The 22,023-nt window shown below is 36.7% G+C and overlaps 1 protein-coding gene across 1 annotated transcript in view; it reads left to right on the top strand.

The window, feature by feature from the left end:
• Positions 1-22,023, top strand: part of PRKAR2B (protein kinase cAMP-dependent type II regulatory subunit beta) — an 84,083-nt gene that overhangs the window by 61,585 nt on the left and 475 nt on the right. The window contains exons 3-10 of the mRNA XM_030468991.1: positions 1,540-1,592; positions 2,725-2,808; positions 15,054-15,160; positions 16,948-17,101; positions 18,366-18,467; positions 19,072-19,146; positions 19,809-19,874; positions 20,065-20,203. Coding sequence (XP_030324851.1) covers positions 1,540-1,592; positions 2,725-2,808; positions 15,054-15,160; positions 16,948-17,101; positions 18,366-18,467; positions 19,072-19,146; positions 19,809-19,874; positions 20,065-20,203 — 780 coding nt within the window. The remainder of the gene's footprint in view (positions 1-1,539; positions 1,593-2,724; positions 2,809-15,053; positions 15,161-16,947; positions 17,102-18,365; positions 18,468-19,071; positions 19,147-19,808; positions 19,875-20,064; positions 20,204-22,023) is intronic.

Raw genomic sequence — 22,023 nt, forward strand, 5'->3', positions numbered from 1 at the left:
AAACTGAGAGAACTGGCTAAGTCAGTCTCAGTTCTGTTAACAATTACCTTTGAGACCCTGAGGAAATGAGAGTATGTGAAGAAACAGAGAAACAGAAAAACTAATCCTTGAAAGGGTGGGGGAGCTTCAGAGGGAATAAGTCTGTCACAGATTTACAGATACTTTTTCCTCCTAGAGAAATTACAGGCAAATATCTAGACATTTTGTGTCTGCTCCTGGAGGAAAGCAACAGCAATCAGCATTGCTTTGTTGGAACTATCTGATGCCTTATAACAACAGATTTAAACTTGTGGCTAACAGAAAAGAAACAGATGTCCTACATTTCCACTTTTTAAGAAACATCAATACTGTCTTACAAGACTTTCCTATAAACAAGGTAGGGAACATCAAGCAATGTCTTAGTGTAAGTTCCATGGAATATATCTGCAAAATCGGTTGGTTTAGGTAACCTCCAAGCTGCTACTGCTGTTTCACTGCCATGCAAGTATTCCACAAGAGTTTCTTTTAGACACTGTTTTGTTTTTCAGTAATAATCTGGATTGTGTATTGGAGAGTATGCTTAATAAATGTGAAGTTGTCACAAAGTTGAGAATGAGTGGGAAGGATGTTGGAGAATTCAAGATTAGAACTGAAAGTGATCTTGACACACTGGAGAAATGGCTTGGGGAACAAGATAATATATAACAGCTGTCAAGATAGTATATAACAGGTGTAAGTGCATGGTACTACACTTGGGTAGAAGAGCCATGTGTAGGACACAGGACAGCTGGCTAAGCAGTGGGTTTTGAAAATGATACCTAAGTCATGAATGAGTAAATGTAATCAAGCTGTTAAAAGATGTGGATGGATGAAAAATACAGCATGCAAAATGTATGGAGGAATAAATCTGTTGTACTTGGTACTCTGCCCAGTTCAAATACTAGGTCCAGTTTTGTGTTTCAGTAAAGATAGGGCTAATTGGAGGAAGTACAGAGAATAACAGTGCGGATAGTTAGAGAGCTAAAAAATATGTTTTGTAAGGAAAAAATTAACCAGAATTATTGACCCTAAAAGATAAAAGATAGAAACACCCACCCCCTCAAAAAAAAAGAAAAAAAAAAAGAAAAAAAAAAGATACCTCCCCACCTTTAAAAGCCCCAAACCACCTTGAACTTACAAAGATGAAGGCTATGATCTGATCTCTGCATCAGGTATAGATAGCTTAAATTATAATAAGTATTGGTTTAGACATGAGAAAAAAATCTGATAGTAAGTTAAGATCACATAGAACAGGTTAGGTGAGAAATTTAAGAATATGTTAGAGGTCTTTTGAAAGACAGAAAGCATGCCCAGAAAAGATAAAAATGTAGCTTTTTTTCACTGACAGTGTGGAGATGACCTAGTCTGGACCCTATGAGCAGTACTTTCTGTGATTCCCTACTGAGCATGTTACATTACTGCATATTATTACTGTGCCACACAATGGATTTCTGTTCTGTACATCTTGTGAAACTTTATTGCATTTTGAATTAAAATTATACTTTTTTTTTTTTTTTTCAGTGTGTGCAGAAACTTACAATCCTGATGAGGAAGAGGATGACGCAGAATCTAGGGTATTTAATGTTTTGATTCAAACACTTTTTCAGTCTTCAGGCATTACATTTAGGAAGATAATAGGACTTATTATGTAAGTTATATAACCAGCATTACCATTGTTTTCCAAATGCATCCTTATTATAATATAATTTAGTAATCTGTGGGGCTTTCATGTTAAAGGAACATTGTAAAGTTCTCTGTAATAGTCAGCAGTATGGGACCTGATGTATTACTCTAAATTACCACACCTTTGATGCATAGTCTGTTAAGGGAGACATTTTTGTACACTTACATTTTTCCTGAGTGTCTGCTCCTGAAAGTACTTACTTGGATGCATCATAATCTTGTAGTTTCCTCAGTATTCTAGTATTTTTCATAAAGTAAATGAAAGGTAAATTGTAAAATTGCTGAGATCTTCAGATATACAAGGCTATAGATAATAAACTGTATTTATTTCTTTTATTTGTGTAAAAATTTTAAAGGCATCTACTTAGGTTTTAGTGTGACTTTTAAGACAAGCAGAAGTGTTTGCATTCTGCCTAATTTCTGGATTGTAAAACTGTCAAAAAAATATCCTATAGTGTCCTATATCATTGAAACCTAGCTTACTCTTCTAAGCATATGAGATGAACAAAAGACTTGATTGTTACTCACATTAGCCAGATAGCAGTGATTTAGTAAATCTCTGGCTCACTCAGAGAGTTTCAGGTCTTTTGTTTACTCTGTGAAACTTCTGATATAAATTGAACACTGATACTATTTCACAAAATATTCTCTGGGAAGTAGTCATGGCAAGTGCCTAAATGTAACAGTGATGCTCTTTATAAAGCATGCATGCTCCAAATATGAGTAATAATGTTTATAAAGCAATATTTGAGATAAAGATATCCAGAAGGGCTTGCAGAACTGAAGCAGATTCTACAGATGTAAAGATCTTGTTAGCTTAAATACTGCAGTGCTTCATTTGCTAATGCTATGGTAATATAATGTTGTCATTCAGTGTTTATTCAAATCCTAATGGTTTTAAATGAAAGTGTTATGAAGCATAGCCAAAATATTGTGTAAAATGCTTAGCTCAATTAGCTCAGTCCTTCAGCTGGTGCTGCTATGGGATAACACCTTCAAAGGTTTTTCTATTATATCCCTCAGATTATTCACCCTAAAACAGATGATCAAAGAAACAGACTGCAGGAGGCATGCAAGGACATTCTTCTTTTTAAGAACCTAGATCCGGTAAGACATTCTTTGTAAACAACAACATTTAGTAGTGTTGCTAAAATTAATTTTCTTTAATTTTTGAGCAGAAGTTTACAGATTTGACTTCTGTAAGCTCTTATGTATGCTTACTTGACCATTTTATAAACTCCAGAAATGCCATTTTTATGTGATAATTCATAAAAATATATATATACTTTTGTTCACCATCATGAATGAGTCTTGAAGTACATTAAGATGAATTTATACATTAATAGATTGTATTGGATTTTCTTATTTTTGAATCTTCATGCTTTATATGGATATATATAAACTTCATCACTTAACTAGAACATTTAAGTTGTTTACCAGTTAATTTTTAACATGCTGAGTGCTCCATCCAAACCTAAAATTACCCCTAAAGCCTTTGGCTTAGCTCTAGGCAAAATAGAACAATAAAGTTATGGAACAGAGGGAAAGAGGCAATAGTGAGGTGTTTACAGTATTATTTTACTTAATACAAATACCATAAAAACACTACAGATAATATTCTTCTGTGCAAATAATTTATTTCTATTGCCTATCAAAACAATTATGGGCTTTTAAGAGAGCTTAAATGGAGCAAATGAGTGATTGGGATCAGACAAGGGTGATAATGTTACAAAAAGCATAGGGCTGTTTAAGGGAAAAGGTAAGTGTATCAATGAAAACATGCATCCTGAGGTTGGGATGACTCCATATAGTTTAAAGTGTAAGGACTAAAAGTTTTGTATTTGATTCAAGAGGCAGATAATGGAAAACACAGCCTGCAGCTCTGTTTGGAAGTCAGGTGGTGTTAGATAGAATGCAGGTTAATTCATACTTTTCCAGCTCCTACTTCTGCCTGCACAAAAGCTGATCCTTGACCCTGGGTGCCTATTCCCAGAGAGGCCCTGAGGAGCAGTGAGCCACAGACCCCCAGCTTTGGAGAACCCTGAAGCTGGAGCTATAGGAGGGCATCAAGAGTGTCAGTGTAGGTGCTGCTGTTTGTGCTTTCTGGGGACATTAGTGATCATGATGCAGGTTTTCCAACTCCCCACCTCATGCTGTCTCTTTAATGTGTAGTGGATTAGCTCTGCCACTATACTGGTTCCAGCTAAAGTCACTGAAACATTGGCTTCTTCCACTCTTTCATTATTTTGCTGCATTACTTCAGGGTCACAGAGTGGTCTGTGGGTGTCTGCTCTGGATGCCAGCTTGCTGCTGTGCCTTGGCTTCCACTTGGCTAGATCATCATTGCATTAGCCTGCCAATGGCATTATGGCAGACTCATCTTGGTTCATCTCTGAGCATTTTCCTTCATGAGCACCATGACCCCCTGAATTACTGTGTGCTCCTAGGATCTTCCAGGATATTAATTTGTAAACACTGCTTTCCTGATCCTGGCTTTATGCTGTTTCTTGGTAGTTTCCCTATATAATACCAATCCCTATACAATATCAATCAAGGGAAATCCACATTCCCTTTCAATGAAAACTAGATTTTCTAACTTAATAGTCATCAGCCACTTGGTATGCAGGACAGGGATCTATTGACCTCATACCAGCTATATTGTAATGTTGTGTATACATAGAGCACTGAACTGTTCCAGTGTGTAACTTCATAGAATCATAAAATCATTGAATGGTTTGGGTTGGAAGTGACTTTTAAGGATCATCTAGTTCTAATTCCCCTGCCATGGGTAGGGACACGTTCCACCAGAGCAGGCTGCTCAAAGCCCCATCCAGCCTGGCCTTGAACACTTACAGGGAAAGGGGTGGGATATCCACAACTTTCCTGGGCGACATGTGCCAGTGTCTTACCATGCTCACACTAAAGAATTTCTTCCCAACATCTAATCTTAATCTACCCTTTTTCAGCTTGAAGCTGTTACCCCTTGTCCTATCACTAATTGCCCTTGTAAAAGGCCCCTCTCCATCTTCCCTGGGACCCCCTTCAAGCACTGGAAGACCACTCTGAAGTCTCCTTGGAGCCTTCTCTACTCCAGGCTGAACAACCCCAACTCTCTCTGCCTTTCTTCACAAGAGTGGTGCTACAGCCATCTGAGCATCTTTGTGGCCCTTCTCTGGACTTATTCCAACAACTCTGTGTCCTTCATATGTTGGGGACCCTAGAACTGGACGTAGTACTCTTCCAAGGAATATTGAGGAATTACTTTTCCTCTTTGAAGATTTTCTCAGGGCTGTGCTGCTGTCTCAATACCATATCCCACCAACATTTTGAACTCCTTTCTTCCTTTATGCTTTTGCATTATAGTTACTTATAATTGCTAAGAGTTCCCATGATCTGCTCCAGGTGTATAGAAGTCTTCTTAGCTGTGTCCTCACCTTGCAAAGCTCTGTGATCCAAAGCCTTGAAATCTGCTCACTGGATCTTCCAAGTCTTATTTACCCACCTTTGCTCAAATATTCCAGTGGATTAAGAACATTTCCTTTTGCTTTAAAACCTTCACAAGCAGCACTCTGGAAAGCTGAGTAAGATAATATTTGTGAAGGACTTTTTCGTTATACCATAGAGGGTATTGAAAAGCTACTGAGCTCAGAAGATTGCAAAGGCATTAAAATGTATCCTTCTTCAGTCTGGCTTGGTCCTTCTGTAAAGCCAAGATCAACAGTTCCTAGAGGACTTTATCCACTCCTCCTTCTTGTTCTGCTGCTGAGCAGTGACTTGAGCTCTGTCACTGTAGTTGCAATAATTTACATGCTCCTATCCCAGCTCTTCCTCACTTCTGCCTCTCTACCATGCAGCACAAGCATATGTGGTGCCAGCTGCTGCAGTTTGTTCTCTGATGTATTAGCAAAACCACTCCTTCACCATGGAGAGAGGCTGTACCTTCAGCTTCTAAAGGTAAAGTCTCTGGAACAAAAGTCAAGCAATGTATTGATAGCAGCTCCCACTCCACTTCCTTTTTGTGCATTGAACTTCAGCCTTTTTCTGCTAGAGCTCTGTGTATGGAAAACATTGTTTCACGGGTCACTGAGTTGGAGGGGAAGAGACAATGTAAAGTGCTTAATGGCTTTGCCCTGGTGGACTTTGCTAAGCAAAGTGTCAAACACTATTCCTAGAAAGGGCACCACTCTGAAATACAGTATAACATGTTCTAAGGCATGATCAGAATTACATTCCACATTTTCTTAAAACTTTATCCTGTTCTAACACGCTGTGTTTTAATTTGAATAGAAGGATAAGGGTGTCATTAAATCAGAAAAAGTTGTAGTAATTAGCTGACTTACAGTACTGCTCAGCATTTTAATTAAAGAGTCCATCTGAACAGAGAAGAGCTTCTCATAAAAGTAAAAAGCAGCAGAACTGTTTGAATGTGAGACTAAATGAGAGAGGAGAAAAATACCACCTTCAGATTTGGAGATAACTTAGGATTTTCTAAACACACACAGAACCCTTGGGCCTGCATTTAGCTGATAACAATGTCTATATATCAGATAGGTGAAATTGTGGAGAAGTTATTTATAAATATCAATATTTCACATATTGATTCTGATTGAAAATATAGCATAGGACAAGAGAACACCATCTCTGATATGATTCCCTGAGCAGCTTGCTATGTTTTAAAGGCCAACTATTATAAATACCTTAAAAATTGTGAAGCTACTTGAATTTTCTTGAAACTTTATTTAATCTTGTGGATTGATAAGGATGTGACTGCTCACCTAATGCCAATTCAGCAAGGCACTACTGAATTTCTAAAATAAAAAGTATTCAAAAATATATATATATGCCAGCATCTTTTTTACCTTTGTGGGGGCTTACTCACTTCCCATCTGGTTGCTGTCACTGAATACCAGTTTTAGCTAGTGCTTAACAGTATTGAAAAAATAACTTGAAGAGTATGAATTCAAACATGCATATACAAGATGAAGGAAAGAGGTTTCTGCAGTGCTTTTTGTCTACTTTTTAGAAGACTGAATCAGGAAATAATAAAGAGAAATTCCAGGAACAGAACTGTGTGCACAAAGTGTGTTCCCATACCTTCTCCTTCATGCTCCAGATGCTGAAGGTTACTGGCAGTGGAATCAGAAGCTGCATGCCCTCTTTCCACTCCATTTCACTTTGTATGAGCCAGGAAGAAAATGAGATGATGATCACACGAGTTGGATCAGTACCAAAGAGCAGCCCCAAGCCACTGTGACGGGAATTTGTCTCTGTTCGTCCTAACCAACTGTTTTATCACTGGAAGGAAGAGCAGCAGCAGCAGCTCATCCAGTGGCCAATGCAGCCTTCTGCACTTCCTTTTTACACTGAGATTCAGGGAAGTTATTCTTTCAGTTTTGTCTTTTAAGAGGAAACTTTGCTGGAGCTAATTAACAATGAATTATTTGGTTTGGCTTTTATGGCCCACAGGCCAGCAGTTAAAAATGTGATGAACCTATTATCAGAATAACAGGGTGGCTCAAGGGACTGGGACCATTAAAGCTGTGCCACACCCTTGCACTTAAAATCTGAATCCTTTATTTTACAAAAATTCATAAGTAGTGTTAGATCATCTATTCTCTTTCAGCAAAATTTTATTTTGCAGACCTTTGGTTGTTAATGCTTGTGAGAATGTTTTAAATAGGTTTTGACTCTTTTCTAAAAGGTAATAAATTATACATATTCTTTACAAATATGTAAGAGCAATTTCTGGGCATATTGCCACTCATGCACCTGGGGAATGATTGTAACAGCACCAATGTTGATTAATCAATTAGAACTGATTAACATGAAGGAAGATGAAAGCAAGCACAATGCAACTGTGTTTTATGAACAGTGAACTCACACTTAAGGCCAAAGTATTCCTTTGAAAGTGCTTCCAGCAGAAGAGTCTCATAATACTTTTGCATTCTTAAAACTTTAGGTGAATTTATGGAAATACCTATATGTGAAAGTGAGCCCAGAATGCCTGAATGCCTGGTTGTTAATACTCTGCCCTACTAGATGGCACAAGGCTCTTTGCAAACTATGGATCCCCAAACAAATACTACTGAAAGTAATCCAATTTTTTTTTTCCTAAGGCAAAATCAATGCTTATGTCAGATCTAGCAAACAGAGAATCTCTCTTCCTTGCCTATAATCAGTTATTTAAGGTGTTGTTCAAAACAAGCACCCAGTGCGAGATGCCTTCAGCTTAAAAAGTTTGTAAACTACTTGCAACTCTGAATTATTTTGCTGGTTTTTTTAGCAAACTGCTAAAATGTCATCCACCTTTCTCAGAGGGACTAGTTGAAAAATTTGGAAAGTGTTACTGAGTTTGACTGATGGGCATGTGCATGATATATAAGAGGCAGAATATTAGATGGAGGAAGGTTAAGGTAAATTCTCAAGGAGAATGTTAGTAACCAGAAAGATTGATTATACATCAAAATAGGAAATAGATTCTTTATTGCTGAAGAAGCAAATGCCTTTTGATTAGTTTACAAGTGGATATTACGCAAGGGAGCTAAACATATTGAACTGGATCAATCCTGCTGCTAACATTTGTATCAGAGTTTCAGGGGAGTGAATGTCTGTGTTTTTTTTCTGAAAAACAAATGTGGAGAGCTCGATTCATGAATTCTGTGATTTACTCTTCCTCTCCAAGGTCCTAACTTGTTGATTGAGAAATTCTTCCCATGGTTTCCCTGCCTATGTTTTAATGGCTTTTCTATCTCTGTCTAGTTTTTTGTTGTTTTCTTCTCTTTTTTTCTTTTTTTTTCTTCTTCCTATTCTGGTATTCTGTCTGCTTTGATACCCTCTTAATATCATGCTGAACGTTAATTTGTTGGTGTTTTGTATTGATTTATGTGAGCATAGGTTGGCTCAAAGGCCACTGTTTTAACATGGGATTCCTTTAGTAAAATAGTGTTAGGAGTGAAGAATAAAGTGGTTTGTGAACTTGTTTTTAGGGAATGGAAGAACCATGGATTCACTCTGTTTATATGATATTCTCATGGTTGTGTCTCAGAACACTGTAATTTTTACAAGTCAATCAGGATGGCAGGTCTTGTACTACTGTAGTACTGAAGTGCAAGACAATCTGATACCTGCTTAGGTTGTGCAGGATCTGAAAGGAAAATTAACTGTTTGCCTGTCTGCCAGTGAGCACTCCAGCACCACACACATCCTTCACTGGGGGAAATTCTCAAAGCATTTATAATCCTAACGTATCGTCCAGTACTTTTGAGACTTACTGAATCCATCCTAACAGATGTTTACCAGCTCCTATCAGATGCTAGATTAAGATTGTTTGCTGTCAGAAGCCACATAATTTTAATTGAACAAATATAGCTGTGCTTCCTGTATCCTGAACACCTTCTCTTAAGTAGTGGGGAAGGATATTTTTCCAAAGTTACATATTACAGTCATGACTTTCAGTGATGATTGTGTCCTACTTTCCATTTTATCTGTAGTGCCTTCATTAATTCAGAATCCGTAGCACTTTATCAGACAACAAATGTTTGTATCAGCAGTTCACTGATGTGTCTCAGAAGTCCAAGTATTTAGGAATGGCTGAGTTTAGTACGCAGAACTTTGTTCTTTATGCTTTACAAAATGGCTCACTTACTTTATAGTAAATCTATAAAGCTGTATTAGGAAGACATGGACCTGGCACAGAGGTAGCAAATCACTTGGTAGTCTAGCAGTTAAAAGAGACATTGACATTTGGGAAGGACATGTCATGGTCTGCCAGCTGTCCTGAATGAATCAAAAGCTGTCTGGTAAAGACAAGTAAGAGACTGGATTTTTAATCTGTGTGAAATGTATACTAACTAAGATGCAGTTTTATTCATAACCAATGTCTATTGTCTAACTGATTTTTTTTTCCCCAGTACATTGTCTCGACTTGCAATTGCCATGTGTGTTCTTTTTACTTGAATGAAATTCATGCTAACATACTATTTCTAAATAATTCTGGGGAACAGTCATAAAAGTATACACTGGGAGAGCTGTGAGTGATTACTTGCCATTTTTTATTGCCCTGGCAAGGATAGGATCAGGCTGTTCCAGGTGGATGTCCTTGGTAAAGCAGTGATCATTACTGTCAGGGGCATTGTTCTGAATCTCATGTTATATCTTTTCTTTGTAACTGATTGTAAACATGCACACAATTTTGTATGTCTCATACATGAAATGGCAATACATAAGACTTGCACACACACCTTATGCGTGGGTATCACCACAGGCCTGGATTCATAACAATACTTTACCGGAGTCTCACTTTAGGCATAGTAGGATGTTTCTTAACTCTAACAGGAATGATTCATAAAACCTTAGGTATTATGCTATCCATAGGGTCCATGATAACTACCAGAGGTATTTTTTCACATTTAAGTTCTGCTTCTATGCTAGACATTCATGTGGCTGCCATGAGGAGGAGAAGACAGGGGGGTGCAGGGGGAGACAGGGCTACTACTTTTTGCTGCAAGCATGTAGTGTTTAGAAATATTTGCACATGAAGGCTCAGAAAGCATCATGCTTCTGGTGAAGTGTTAATGAAGAGCATCTGTGCAGCTGCCTTTGAGGAGACTGAGCTCACAAAGCACAGCAAATAGGACAAACTAGCAGAGGCATTTCATTTAAGGTAGTTTGTGCAAATGGAAATCTGAAGAAAACTGCAAATAGTGCACAAGTGTGGGACTCCCAGAGTTGGTGCAATGACAGTGATGATGGGCCACAGGGAATGTTCCTGATCAACAGCTGGGCCAGTCAACCATGACACATCTAGAGGTTTCAACCCAGATCCAGAGGTAGGCTGTAGCTGTCTTGGTCCCTGTCAGCTGGGAGTGGCAGGTGTCTCTCCTGAGTTTTGGGAGACAACAGTGGCTTCACCTGAGGGAGCTATGCTGTGCTCAGAGCATTGAGCGGCCAGATGAAAGAACTGCAAAAGGACATGAGAAGGACTGTGTAGCATCAGGCAGGGTAAACAGGAGCTTGACAGCATCTTTCTAGGGTCCACCAAAGAGACAAGAGGGCCTTGCTAGAGCAGATGGAGGCACCAAGTCTGTTGATCAGACTTGCTCTCAAAAGGTGCTGTGACAAGATAAGACACAATGTGCACAAACTGAAATACAAAAACCTATGTTTAAGAAAAGCCTTTTTTATTTTGAGAGTGGTCAAATGCTGGAACAGGTTGTCCAGAGATGTTGGAGAGCTAATTTACACATTTTGGGTGTAAAGAATGACATTGAGAATTATTACATTAAGAGTACATGCTAACTGTTTTATCTAGTTATCAGTCATAGTCACACGCTCTTCATATAAAATGTTTCCTTAGTTCAGTCTTTTGAAAGCTTTAATTACAGGGAAAATGTCATTTGATTGACTAGAAATACAGATTTTTTTTTTGTCAGGAAATTAGGAAGGATGCCCAAAGGCAGAGTTTGGCTGACTGCAGGAGATTATTTTTAATTTTTCCATTCGTATCACCTCTAGTCAGTTCAGTAATTGATAACAACAAACTAGATCAGAGGACACTCTATCCCTGAGGCCACGCAGTGCAGTATCACATACACAAGCACAGCTAAACTCTCTTGCATCTTCCTCCCCTCCTAGTCCCACAACAACCAAGCAAATAACTGGGATGGATTTAGCTTTACTGGGTGGAAGCCCTGGCTCACTCAGTCCTGAAAGCTATGACCATGGTTTGTCAGAACCAGAAGTGCTCCAGCTGTGCTTACAATGGCACCAAGAGCACATCAGCCCAGGCTGGACCATGCCCGTGCCTGAGTTTGTACTTCAGAGTTGCAGTCTCTGATTCTGAGTCTGATCTATGTAGGCAAAAGAATTCTACTAGTACAGTTCCTTTAAAGTGGTAAAAAACCAAGGTAGGTGCTGTCTTGGTCTAAGTAAGAGAGGCAGAAACCCTTGTCACCTGCATTTTGGTGGAATGAGGGGGTGTATCATGCTGGCTGGTGCTGGTAAGGGAGCAGAGGTTTCTTGGCACGCCTGATTCCCAGCAGTTAAATCCACACTTGGAAGCCAAGGTGATTGAGACAGTAATGATGGCTGTAACTAAGGTGTGTTTATTGACTTGTCTAGTAAATTATTCTGTGAAATCAAGCTCTGTTATTAAAGTCCAATTATCGGAAAGGCTTATGAGAGAAATGCAGTAACTGCATTTCAGAAAAAGATAATATCCTTATTAAGAATATCTTGTACATTAATTTGGTTTGTGTTGCGAGTGTGTCTTTCAAAAAAATGTCATTTCCCATTCATCTCAGTTTTAAGGAAGTTAAAATATTTTCTGGATCATGAAGGATAGTGATCAAAATGTGCTTTCCTGGCAACAACCCAAAGTTCCCTTAATTTTCTCAAAAATGTTCCTTTCTTGAAGCATTTACATGCTTCACAATTTAGAACAACAACAACAGAAATCCACTGTGTGTATTAATGAGAGTATGCAAATAAACATTATATAAACAATCAAATAATGTGAATTGTCATTTTGGTACCTTGTGGAATGCATTATCCTCAAAAAAAATAAATGCTTTCTTATATTTGAAGAAGGTGTGTTATGATAGTGAAATTTTAGCAGAAGTCACAAAGATTACAGAACATACATGTTTAATACTTCAAATTCTAAACTAATTTGTAATGTTTATAAAGTATCCTTCTTTACCATATCGATTACCAGATTGCCACAGAATTGCATGTATCAGATTTACTAATAGTGATATAAAAACCTCTTTGTTTCCACTTCATATGTATTTTTTTAAACGAGAACTGCTTTAGGAAAGAAAAGCTTTCAGACTGCACCACTTTACAAAATGCCAGAATTAATTTTGTGCACGATAGCAGATCTGCTTTTTAATTCCAGAAGCACCCATCTTTATCCTGTCAAAGTAACTATGGAAGGTGCAATAAATTGAGATTCATTGTGTTAAGGGAATGAAGAGGATTCACATAGCAGCAAGCTGTAAAAGCAGCTCTGGTAATTCTCACAGTAAAAGCAAGAACCACATGCTGATTTAGTTATTGCTGTCTGCTCTATCTTTATTTTGCATAGAAAGTTTTGGCAAAAGGATCAGTTGCCTTTAAGTTAGTTGCAATATAGCTCTAAGTTAAAATATACAAGTAATACTTTGGCAGATAATAGACAGTTGGTTGGCCCTCTACTGCACTAAATAACTTAAAGTGTTTAAAACATTATTTTTAATTTTAAAAAAAATTAACAAGGGAACTGTATTTGTGAATTTCACTTGGTTGTCTAAAAAAGTTGTAGAAAAATTTGGTTTGTAATTATGAGATTGAAAATGTTCTAACCTGAAATCTGAGGTGAAGCACACTGAAAAAAATATTAAAACTATAGGTATTATTTCTTACAGTACTGCAAATAGCTTTCTCTTTAGTTTAATCTTATTTTCAAGATGTCTTTGGAGTATTTAAATTTCCAAGGATCAGGGCCCTTATAATAAATTTTTCATGCATTTCTTGCATTTAGGGGATAACATGTACCTTCTATGCTCCCATAAAGTATGGAACATTCTTCATGTTCTTGTTTTCAAATAAGTCAAAGGCTCTTTGTTGGGAAGCCCCTTTGCCAGTTCAGATGCAAAGCAAGGGGAAGGCAAAGGGCTTCTTCAAATGCTTTAGACATCCAGCTGACATTAGGTTAGTTCTGCAGATTCTGTGGGAATGTCCTTTTAGTTTACATAGGGAAAACTGAAAAGACTGAATTAATATTATGTATTAATTTAAGTGTGAAAGATTTTTAAAAGGCAACTCCTATGCCTAATCTTGAGTCTCTTTCAGTGCCACACATCCTTTTCTCTTTCTCTAAAATTAAATGTATAACCCATCCACTAGTAGTAAAATGATCCTTCTTTTTGCAAATACATACCTATACTAAACAAGGTACCAAACAGAGACATAATTAAATGGGTCTTTGCTGGCCTAGGCAGGCTGCATGATGTCTTACTATATTCTACCATGACTGGCTTTACTGAGAATGGATGCTGCCATTCTGTGCCCACACATAGCCCTGTGAAATAAAATTGTATTTAGCTTCCAGTTATTTAAAAGGCTTGGATAACACTGCTAATGTTCTCAAGAGATTTGAGCAAGTGAAGAAATTCAACAGGATGGAATTCATTCCACCTAATTTTATCTGTCTAAAAAGTGTCCAACTGTGAGATACAGTGGATCTCTCTATCTAGAGAGAGAGGAAAGACGGGTGCCTCTAGAGAATGATTCTGAGCTACCCAGTGTGGTTTTCTCTGTCCATTGGTTGCCAAAGGACTCTAGAGGACTGACTTAGCCAGATCTTGTTTGGAAACGTAAATGCTATTTTTCAGTGACTGGAAATGCTATGAATAGGACCACTGTGAAATGCATGGGGATCTAAATCCACAGGCTTTTCTTTACTGAGTTTTTCACTAAAATTTTTGCCTTCCAGTATGATGCATAGCTAATATGTTTCAAAAACTATAGGATAATTTTGTGCTATTTTCAGAATTTTAATCATATTGCTGGATAAATTGCAAACAAATGTTGGTTTATAAGTTATCTTTTTAGAATTCATGCTATTAATCCAAAATGAGCTGGGTTTAGTTTGTTTGGTTGGTTTTTTTAAATGTGAATAGTAAAGTTTTAGCAAATTTACACCAAACAAGACAAAATATGTAATTAGTGATTTGGTTTTATTAGACAATCATAATTCAGATGGTGGTATTTTGTTAGTCTGCTAACATTTCTCTCTAAACATTTGTATTCCATTCAAATTAACAAAGCAGTTTAGTAGCCATGTGTACATTTCTCCTTCCCAAGGAGTTCAGTATTTCCTTACTCAACCAAAGCATTGCAGACCTTGGTGGTTATGTCTGTCCTGACATTGCACAGGCATTGTATAATTAGATTTTCAAAATACATTACAATAATTTTTAAACTTTAAATTCTGTAAAACCTTTCTAAAGCCTAAACGAAGTGTGTAGATTTTACAGCCAGAATATAGTTGTGGGGTTTTTTTCAACTACATGATATTATGCAATTGTGAAGGGGGACAGAGTATCTTTGGATGCTCACGAGCAGCTTATATCACAGACACGATACATGTTATCATTAGCAAGGACAAGCTGGGCTCTGAACATGGGGGGATTAAAAAACTAATACTGAATACTGAATAAAACTGTCTTGCTGATTGATTCACATGTTTCTGCAGCACAAAATTTCATGTTAAATATGCTTTATGTGCATATTTGGGAGGCTAAACAGTGAACTTGAAGTAAAATTTTTAAATACATAGTGATTTCTTTTCTTTGTGTTCTTTTAAATAGGAACAGATGTCTCAGGTGTTGGACGCAATGTTTGAAAAACTGGTTGAAGGAGGAGAACATGTCATTGATCAAGGGGATGATGGTGACAACTTCTATGTCATTGATAGGTGAATCACTAGGTCTTATTCTAGCACCAAGTACTGTGTCAAAGTCCATTGAAAAAAATATATTTCTCTACATGCTTGCATTTAGCTCTCACATAAAAAAACAAAAAAACAAACAAAAAAACCCACATGTGAACCAACACATCTCGGTCTGAGCCATAGAGAGTGGGTTTTGAAAGGAGGAAATTTAATACAAAACACAATGGGGAAAATTTTACAGCTTAAACTCTGAAATCTTACTTCCTTTCAATACTATCTGCAAACTTTCTCATTCACATGAATATTATTAGACCCTATGTTCTAGTCTTCATTTGCAGATCTATACCAGAAAAAGCAGGTAACTAAGAAAAATCCAAGATCCTGATTAGTTTTGAATCCAGTGAGGTCAGAAGAGTGTTTACTTCGCCATCTTTCACAGGCTGTCCCAAAACACCTTTTCTAATTTGTACCTTTAGATTCATGCTAATACAGTGATTTCTGAGAGTGTTTGAAAGGTATATTGTGCTAGAACTCTGAAAGAAATGCAGATTTGTTAAAGTCAGTATAGATTAGTATAACCAGCTGGTCAATCCACAGCTACTTGAGGGGGAGAAGTAGAGAGGGAGGTGCTGCTCTCTTCTCCCTGGGATCCAGAACCTGTGGGAATGGTTTAAAGCGGCACCAGAGAAGGCTCAGACTGGACATTAGGAGGCATTTCTTATTACTGAGATGGTTGTCAAACACTAAACAAGCTTCCTAGAGAGGTGGTCAATGGCCCAAGCCTGTCAGTTTATGAGCTGTTCGGACCTAAATGCCCTAAGTAACATTCTTTGACTTTTGATCAGCTCTCGGTGGGTCAGCAGTTGGACCAGATGGCTGTTGTAGGTCCTTTCCAACTGCAATATTGGCTCAGAAGTTCATAGAAGTGTGTCAGGATCCTTTGCTGAAGACTCAATATTTTTTAGCTTTGTTGAGGTTGCAGTTTGTCATCTCTTACCCAAAAAGCTTCAGGGACTTTGAAGTATTCTGCCAGCCTTCCATCTTTTAGGTGGAGAGAATTACCTGTGAGTTCCTTATCAGTGAAATAACTGTACAAAATTTTGCATTAAATTCACAGGGTTTGTCAACTTGTACCATACAAATATTCAGCACTGAACAAATAGATGGTTCATCATCAATGAGGATGGCTGTGTCATGTTTTACAAAATACCAGATTCTACTGGATTCTCAAAGCAAAGCAAAAAGTTACTAATTTAATGATGGGGAAAAGAAATCCACAATATATTAGATAAATATATATCTTTATTTCATAATCTCATGTTGCTTTTCATGTACATTCATTTGGTTTCCTGCATCTCCTCTGTTTATTACATTCAAATTACAGCTTTTAAAATATTTTAAATATTAAATAACTGGCATTATTATTTCAGTGATCATATCATAGCAATTTTTGCAGAGTTATTACATTTGTATTTAGTGTGTTTAAAATGAAATAAAGAAGCAGATACTAAGTCAGAGCTTAATTTTTAATAAGTTCTGATGATCAATACATCACTGTAAATTCAGTCCATTTTTAATTTGACAGTGTAAAAACTAATAATACTCCCCTCTCTTTAGGAAGGAACTTGTTTTATTATATATGGAAGTGATTGAGATGTCTCTACAAGGTGTTAAATATAATTTAAACAAGTGGATGTATAGTTCAAATGTTTTATCTTTGGAATTCGTTATATTAAAAAACAAAGTGAAAGGCTGCTTAGCAAAGGCCACAACTGGATTCTACTCACTGTATTTATGTATTTTATTAACAGAGGCACATATGATATTTATGTAAAATGTGATGGTGTTGGGAGGTGTGTTGGAACCTATGATAACCGAGGAAGCTTTGGTGAGTTGGCCTTAATGTACAATACACCCAGAGCAGCTACAATAATAGCTACCTCTCCTGGTGCCATCTGGGGTTTGGTAAGTGAAATACTTTTTTAAAGATATTATTTGTTTTAATTATTTTATATAAATTGCACCAGTATGGTGTATCAGCATGAAAATTAGTTATCATCTTAGAAAGTGTGATTTTAAAAATTCTGACAACTGTGGACACACTACTGTCTTTTTCCAAATTCTGCAGAAGTAAACTTGAGGCTTAAGAAAGCCCTGAGTTTTTAAAAACAATTTTGTTTCATTCTGCTTTAATGATAATTTCCCAAATTGTAAACTGTTTGGCAATTACTTAAATCTTTAAAATATTTTCCCACATCTTAAAAGGAAAAATACCTTTGGATCCAGGCCAAAATTCAAATATAAGTTTATTTGTCAGTGTTATACTATCTGGATCTTTGACAACAGTAATCATATTTATCAAAGAGTAAAACTGGGATATACATCTTCTTCAGGATTCACTTACCAGTTTTATGATGATCCCAAGATAACAATTTCCTGTTGAAGTGAAACACAGCTTTTAAACATATTAATCCTTACGACTTTTGGGATCATGACAGAGTTTAGGACACCATAAGAATGGCTTAAGTTCTATTGTGTTCTACTGGCCAACAAGTCCCACCTCTGTCAGTGAAGGCTTGCAAAGCATTTCACCTCCAGTTTGTCACCAGGACACAGTCATGTGAAGTTGAGTGAAGAAAAGAGCACACATAGGTTTTCAGTCCATTTACTTCACTTGCTTTGCCAAATACTAAAAAATGTCCACTTGGCTATTGAGGGTAACCATGAGTCTTACTCTGCTGAAACAGCAGAAAGTAGACTGTGACCTTAACCCCAGGACATTTTAGTTTTGTTTTCTTTGCATAATAATATTAAAACCTCTTTGTGTTATATATATGGGGCCTCAGAATAAAGAATAGACTTTGCAAAATAAATATTTAAATATTGAGAATTTCTTTAATATGTTAAATTACCCACTCACTGTTCACTGTGTAGCCAAACTGTTTAAGGTGAACTCTCTATCCTCTATATGTAAACTCTATAGATATTCTCTGACAAAGAGCAGAGAAGCTTTTCAGAGTGTGAATCAGGTAAATTTAACTTCAGGAGCTCTTGATTGACCTCTAGAGGAATCTTTCTTAACTGACTTATGGGGAGAATAGTCAGGTACTCTGACAGCTGCAGTGAATGACTGAAACTGGGTAATTTGAACATATTCATCCATTTCTAAACTATCTTCAACTAGGCACGTATATTCTGTTAAAAAGCTGTCTTCCTTTTGTATTTACAGGACAGGGTAACATTCCGAAGAATCATTGTAAAAAATAATGCCAAAAAGAGAAGAATGTATGAAAATTTTATTGAGTCATTGCCATTCCTTAAATCTTTAGAAGTAAGATTTCTATTGTTTTATTGTAATAATTGTGTCAGAGATACCTGATAAGATTCTGCTTTTGTAGAGTTCAAATTTTGAACAAAATTTTTCTTCATGGTAAAATTTTGCATTCTTTTGTTTTGGGGAAAGAGCAGATTTCTTAGATTTCTAAATTTTCAAGATAAAGAACTATTGTTAATATTGTATTTTTTTATTTTATTTTTTTACCTTTGTTTTTGTTTTGTTACCTTTATTTTCTTAAGCTTATTTATTACCTTTATTTTCTTAAGCTTAGTTTTACTAGATATTAGTCAATAATATGAAACAATTCTTTTCATTTAACAGCTATATTTTTACATACATGCATTTCTAAAAATAATTTTTTAAGATTTGGGATTTAAGATTTCCAAAAATGGAAGCTCTGTCAAATTACCTAGCTGTTAACACTAGAATATACCCTCTGGAACAATATTCAGCAGTTCTTCCTTTTTTAATCAAAGCAGGAAAATAAAGATACACTATTGGGTGCAAAGATTAATGAAAAGAAATATGAGAGGGCTTCCTAAATGTAGTACTGCAATGTTAACCAAATATTTCTTACATTTTCTTTTTTTAAATTAAGATGTCTGAGCGCTTAAAAGTGGTTGATGTGATTGGCACCAAAGTGTACAAAGATGGAGAACAAATCATTGCTCAGGTACAGCTTATTACTAGTTTTAGTTTTTCTTCTCTAATGGCTAACAATGATCATGTAATTTAAAGACAACACATGCTTTCAATTATGTTTTTCTTTTTCAAAACAAAAGCAATGAATCTTGCCTCTAACAGAGGTGATTCTTTTGTTTCAGAAGCTAATTTTTTTGCTTACTTTGAAAAAACATCCTTCTTTGTTGGTATTAATCAAGACGTCAGCATTTTTAGTATACTTAGAAATTCAAGCTATGTAAGAGAATGATTGTCTGCAACAAGGAACACTGAAGACTTACCTTGGAGGCTTTTTCTACTGGAAACTTTGTAAAGGAAATAATTTAGAAGAATAGATAGTTTGTGTTCCACAAAGGTGAAAGAAAGGTGGAGAAACAGGAATAAAGATCACAAAAGCTTCCATAACATTACTTTTGTCTACCTTTTGTAGAAGGCACAGTCAGCTGCATGATTTAATAAAAAGGCTTTGCTGTGAGTTCTGTATAAATTATTTTATTATCATATGCCTTGAGTATGGTTTACACATTAAAAGTGATTTGTTTTGCAGCAGGTATCAAAAATATGAGCTCTAATGCATTTGCTGCAAATATCTTAACGTTACCATGAAACTAAAAAGAAATGTTTACATTTCTTTAACTCACTTTTTCTTAACAGGGTGACTTGGCTGATTCTTTCTTCATTGTGGAATCTGGAGAAGTAAGGATTATAATGACAAGGAAGGTAAAGATTCCTAAAACATGGATTTTTTTCTTTTAATTTATTAAAATAAATTATTTTAATTTAGAATTCATTTTACATTCTAATTGTAAAACAGTAATGCTACCACTGTTACTAATTTTGCTTATACAATCATGAGTTCAGCAAACTCTCTCTCATTCTCTCCCTTTTTGATTTTTACCTGGTATTTCAGGGTAAACAAGATGTAGAAGAGAATGGAGCAGTTGAAATAGCTCGATGCTCAAGAGGACAATATTTTGGAGAACTTGCCCTTGTAACTAACAAACCACGAGCTGCTTCTGCGTTTGCTCTTGGCACTGTCAAATGCTTAGGTATTGTTCAATAACATTTTATACCAAATATAAAATGATACATAATCTGTCTGGTTGTTTTTATTGTGAACTCTTTCTCCAGAATATACAATTTATTTTCATGTACCTCAATAGAATGTCTATGTGTATCATCTCTTACTGTGCATTCCTATTTACATTAATTATCTGGAGAAATTTGCAATTGATAACTGGTATTAAACACAAATTCTCCAACATTTCTTCAATCACATGGAAGTAAAAATTGTTCCAGGACAGTACAAAGAATATTGCTGCAGTATAGCTACCAGATAAATGTCTAACCCTTTGCAGAAAGGTAAAATATTTCTTTTTTGGTAGTCTCACTGTCATCCAAGAAATGAATGTAGAAAAAATCCTGGTTTATCACCATGACTTAAGCTTTAATAATAATTTTGTCTTCACCAGCTGTTAATTTAATCATGCCTGTCCCTCAGGCACAGTAAAAGCAAAGGCCATAAGTGTTGTGATCATAAACAGCCCTTTGCATCGATCACTTTTTAGCTTCTAAATATTTGTGTCCAATTAGGGGGAAACTGAACTCCAAAGACAGATTTGGCATTCTCGAATGACAGTTTGACTACCAAGCCAGCAACCAAAAAGTTTCTCATTTACTTATAAATGTATTATTTTAAAAAATCCTTCTCTCTAAACACACAGAGACAATTAAACAATAAAGATCAAAGATGACAAAGAGGAAAGAATAAGAGGCAGTAGTTAGGAAGTGTCATTACCGAGTATAGGTGAGTCACTAAGGTCTCTGGCACTTCCCAAACAGCAGAGACCTTGAACTTTTCTAGGGAGCCAAGAGACTACAGGCCACCAGGTTGGAAGCTGATTGAAGTACGAAGTTTTTTTCCCTGGTCAGAAACTACCCAGAAAGCCAACCCTATTCGGGGCTGCATCAAACGAAGTATGGCCAGCAGGTCAAGGGGGGCAGTTCTCCCCCTCTGCTCCCCACTTGTGAGACCACACTACCAGCACTGTGTCCAGTTCTGGAGTCCCCAACATAAGAAGGACAAACAAGAAGTTGGAGCAAGTCCAGAGGAGGGTAACGAAAGATGATCAGAGGGTGGAGCACATCGTCTATCAGGACAGGCTGAGAGAGTTGAGTTTGCTCAGCCTGAAGATGGGAGAGCTCTGGTGAGACCTTACAGAGGCCTTCCAGTACCTGAGGGGAGGCTGCAAGAAAGCTGAAGGGGTACTAGTGATAGGATGGTTTTAAACTGGAAGAGGGTAGATTTAGGTTAGACATAAGGAAGAAATTCTTTACTGTGAGAGTGGTGAGACACTGGAACAGGTTGGCCAGGGAAAAGCTGTGCATGCCTTATGCCTGGAAGTGTTCAAGGCCAGACTAGATGGGGCCTGGTTTACTGGAAGGTGTCCCTGCATTTGGCAAGGAGGTTGGAACTAGATGATCTTTAAGGTCCCTTCCAACCCAATGCATCTTATGATTCTATGAACCATAGATGGGAATATTCTGTAATTGGGTAAAGAAAATATTCTGGTCAGCTATGTATCGATATTGCATGTGAATTAATGTTTCCAACTTTTTTGTATGTTTTCTTGGAAATAAATATCACAATTACCACTGTGAGTAGAAACAAGTGAAAATAGTAAGTAAATATGTTAAATTAGACCCCAGCACAGCCAACAACATCAGCAGAAGATATGTTTTTTTTGAAATCTCAAGGGTCTTAAAACTATTCTGTGCAGGAATTGAGGCCCCTCCTCAGTCCTTTAGCAACTCTTGGATCACAAAGATCTTACATAAGAGGCACAGCAAATTCTGAGTTTATTTATGA

The sequence above is a fragment of the Calypte anna genome, chromosome 1 (assembly GCF_003957555.1).
Source record: "Calypte anna isolate BGI_N300 chromosome 1, bCalAnn1_v1.p, whole genome shotgun sequence".
In the NCBI taxonomy this organism is placed as follows: domain Eukaryota; kingdom Metazoa; phylum Chordata; class Aves; order Apodiformes; family Trochilidae; genus Calypte; species Calypte anna.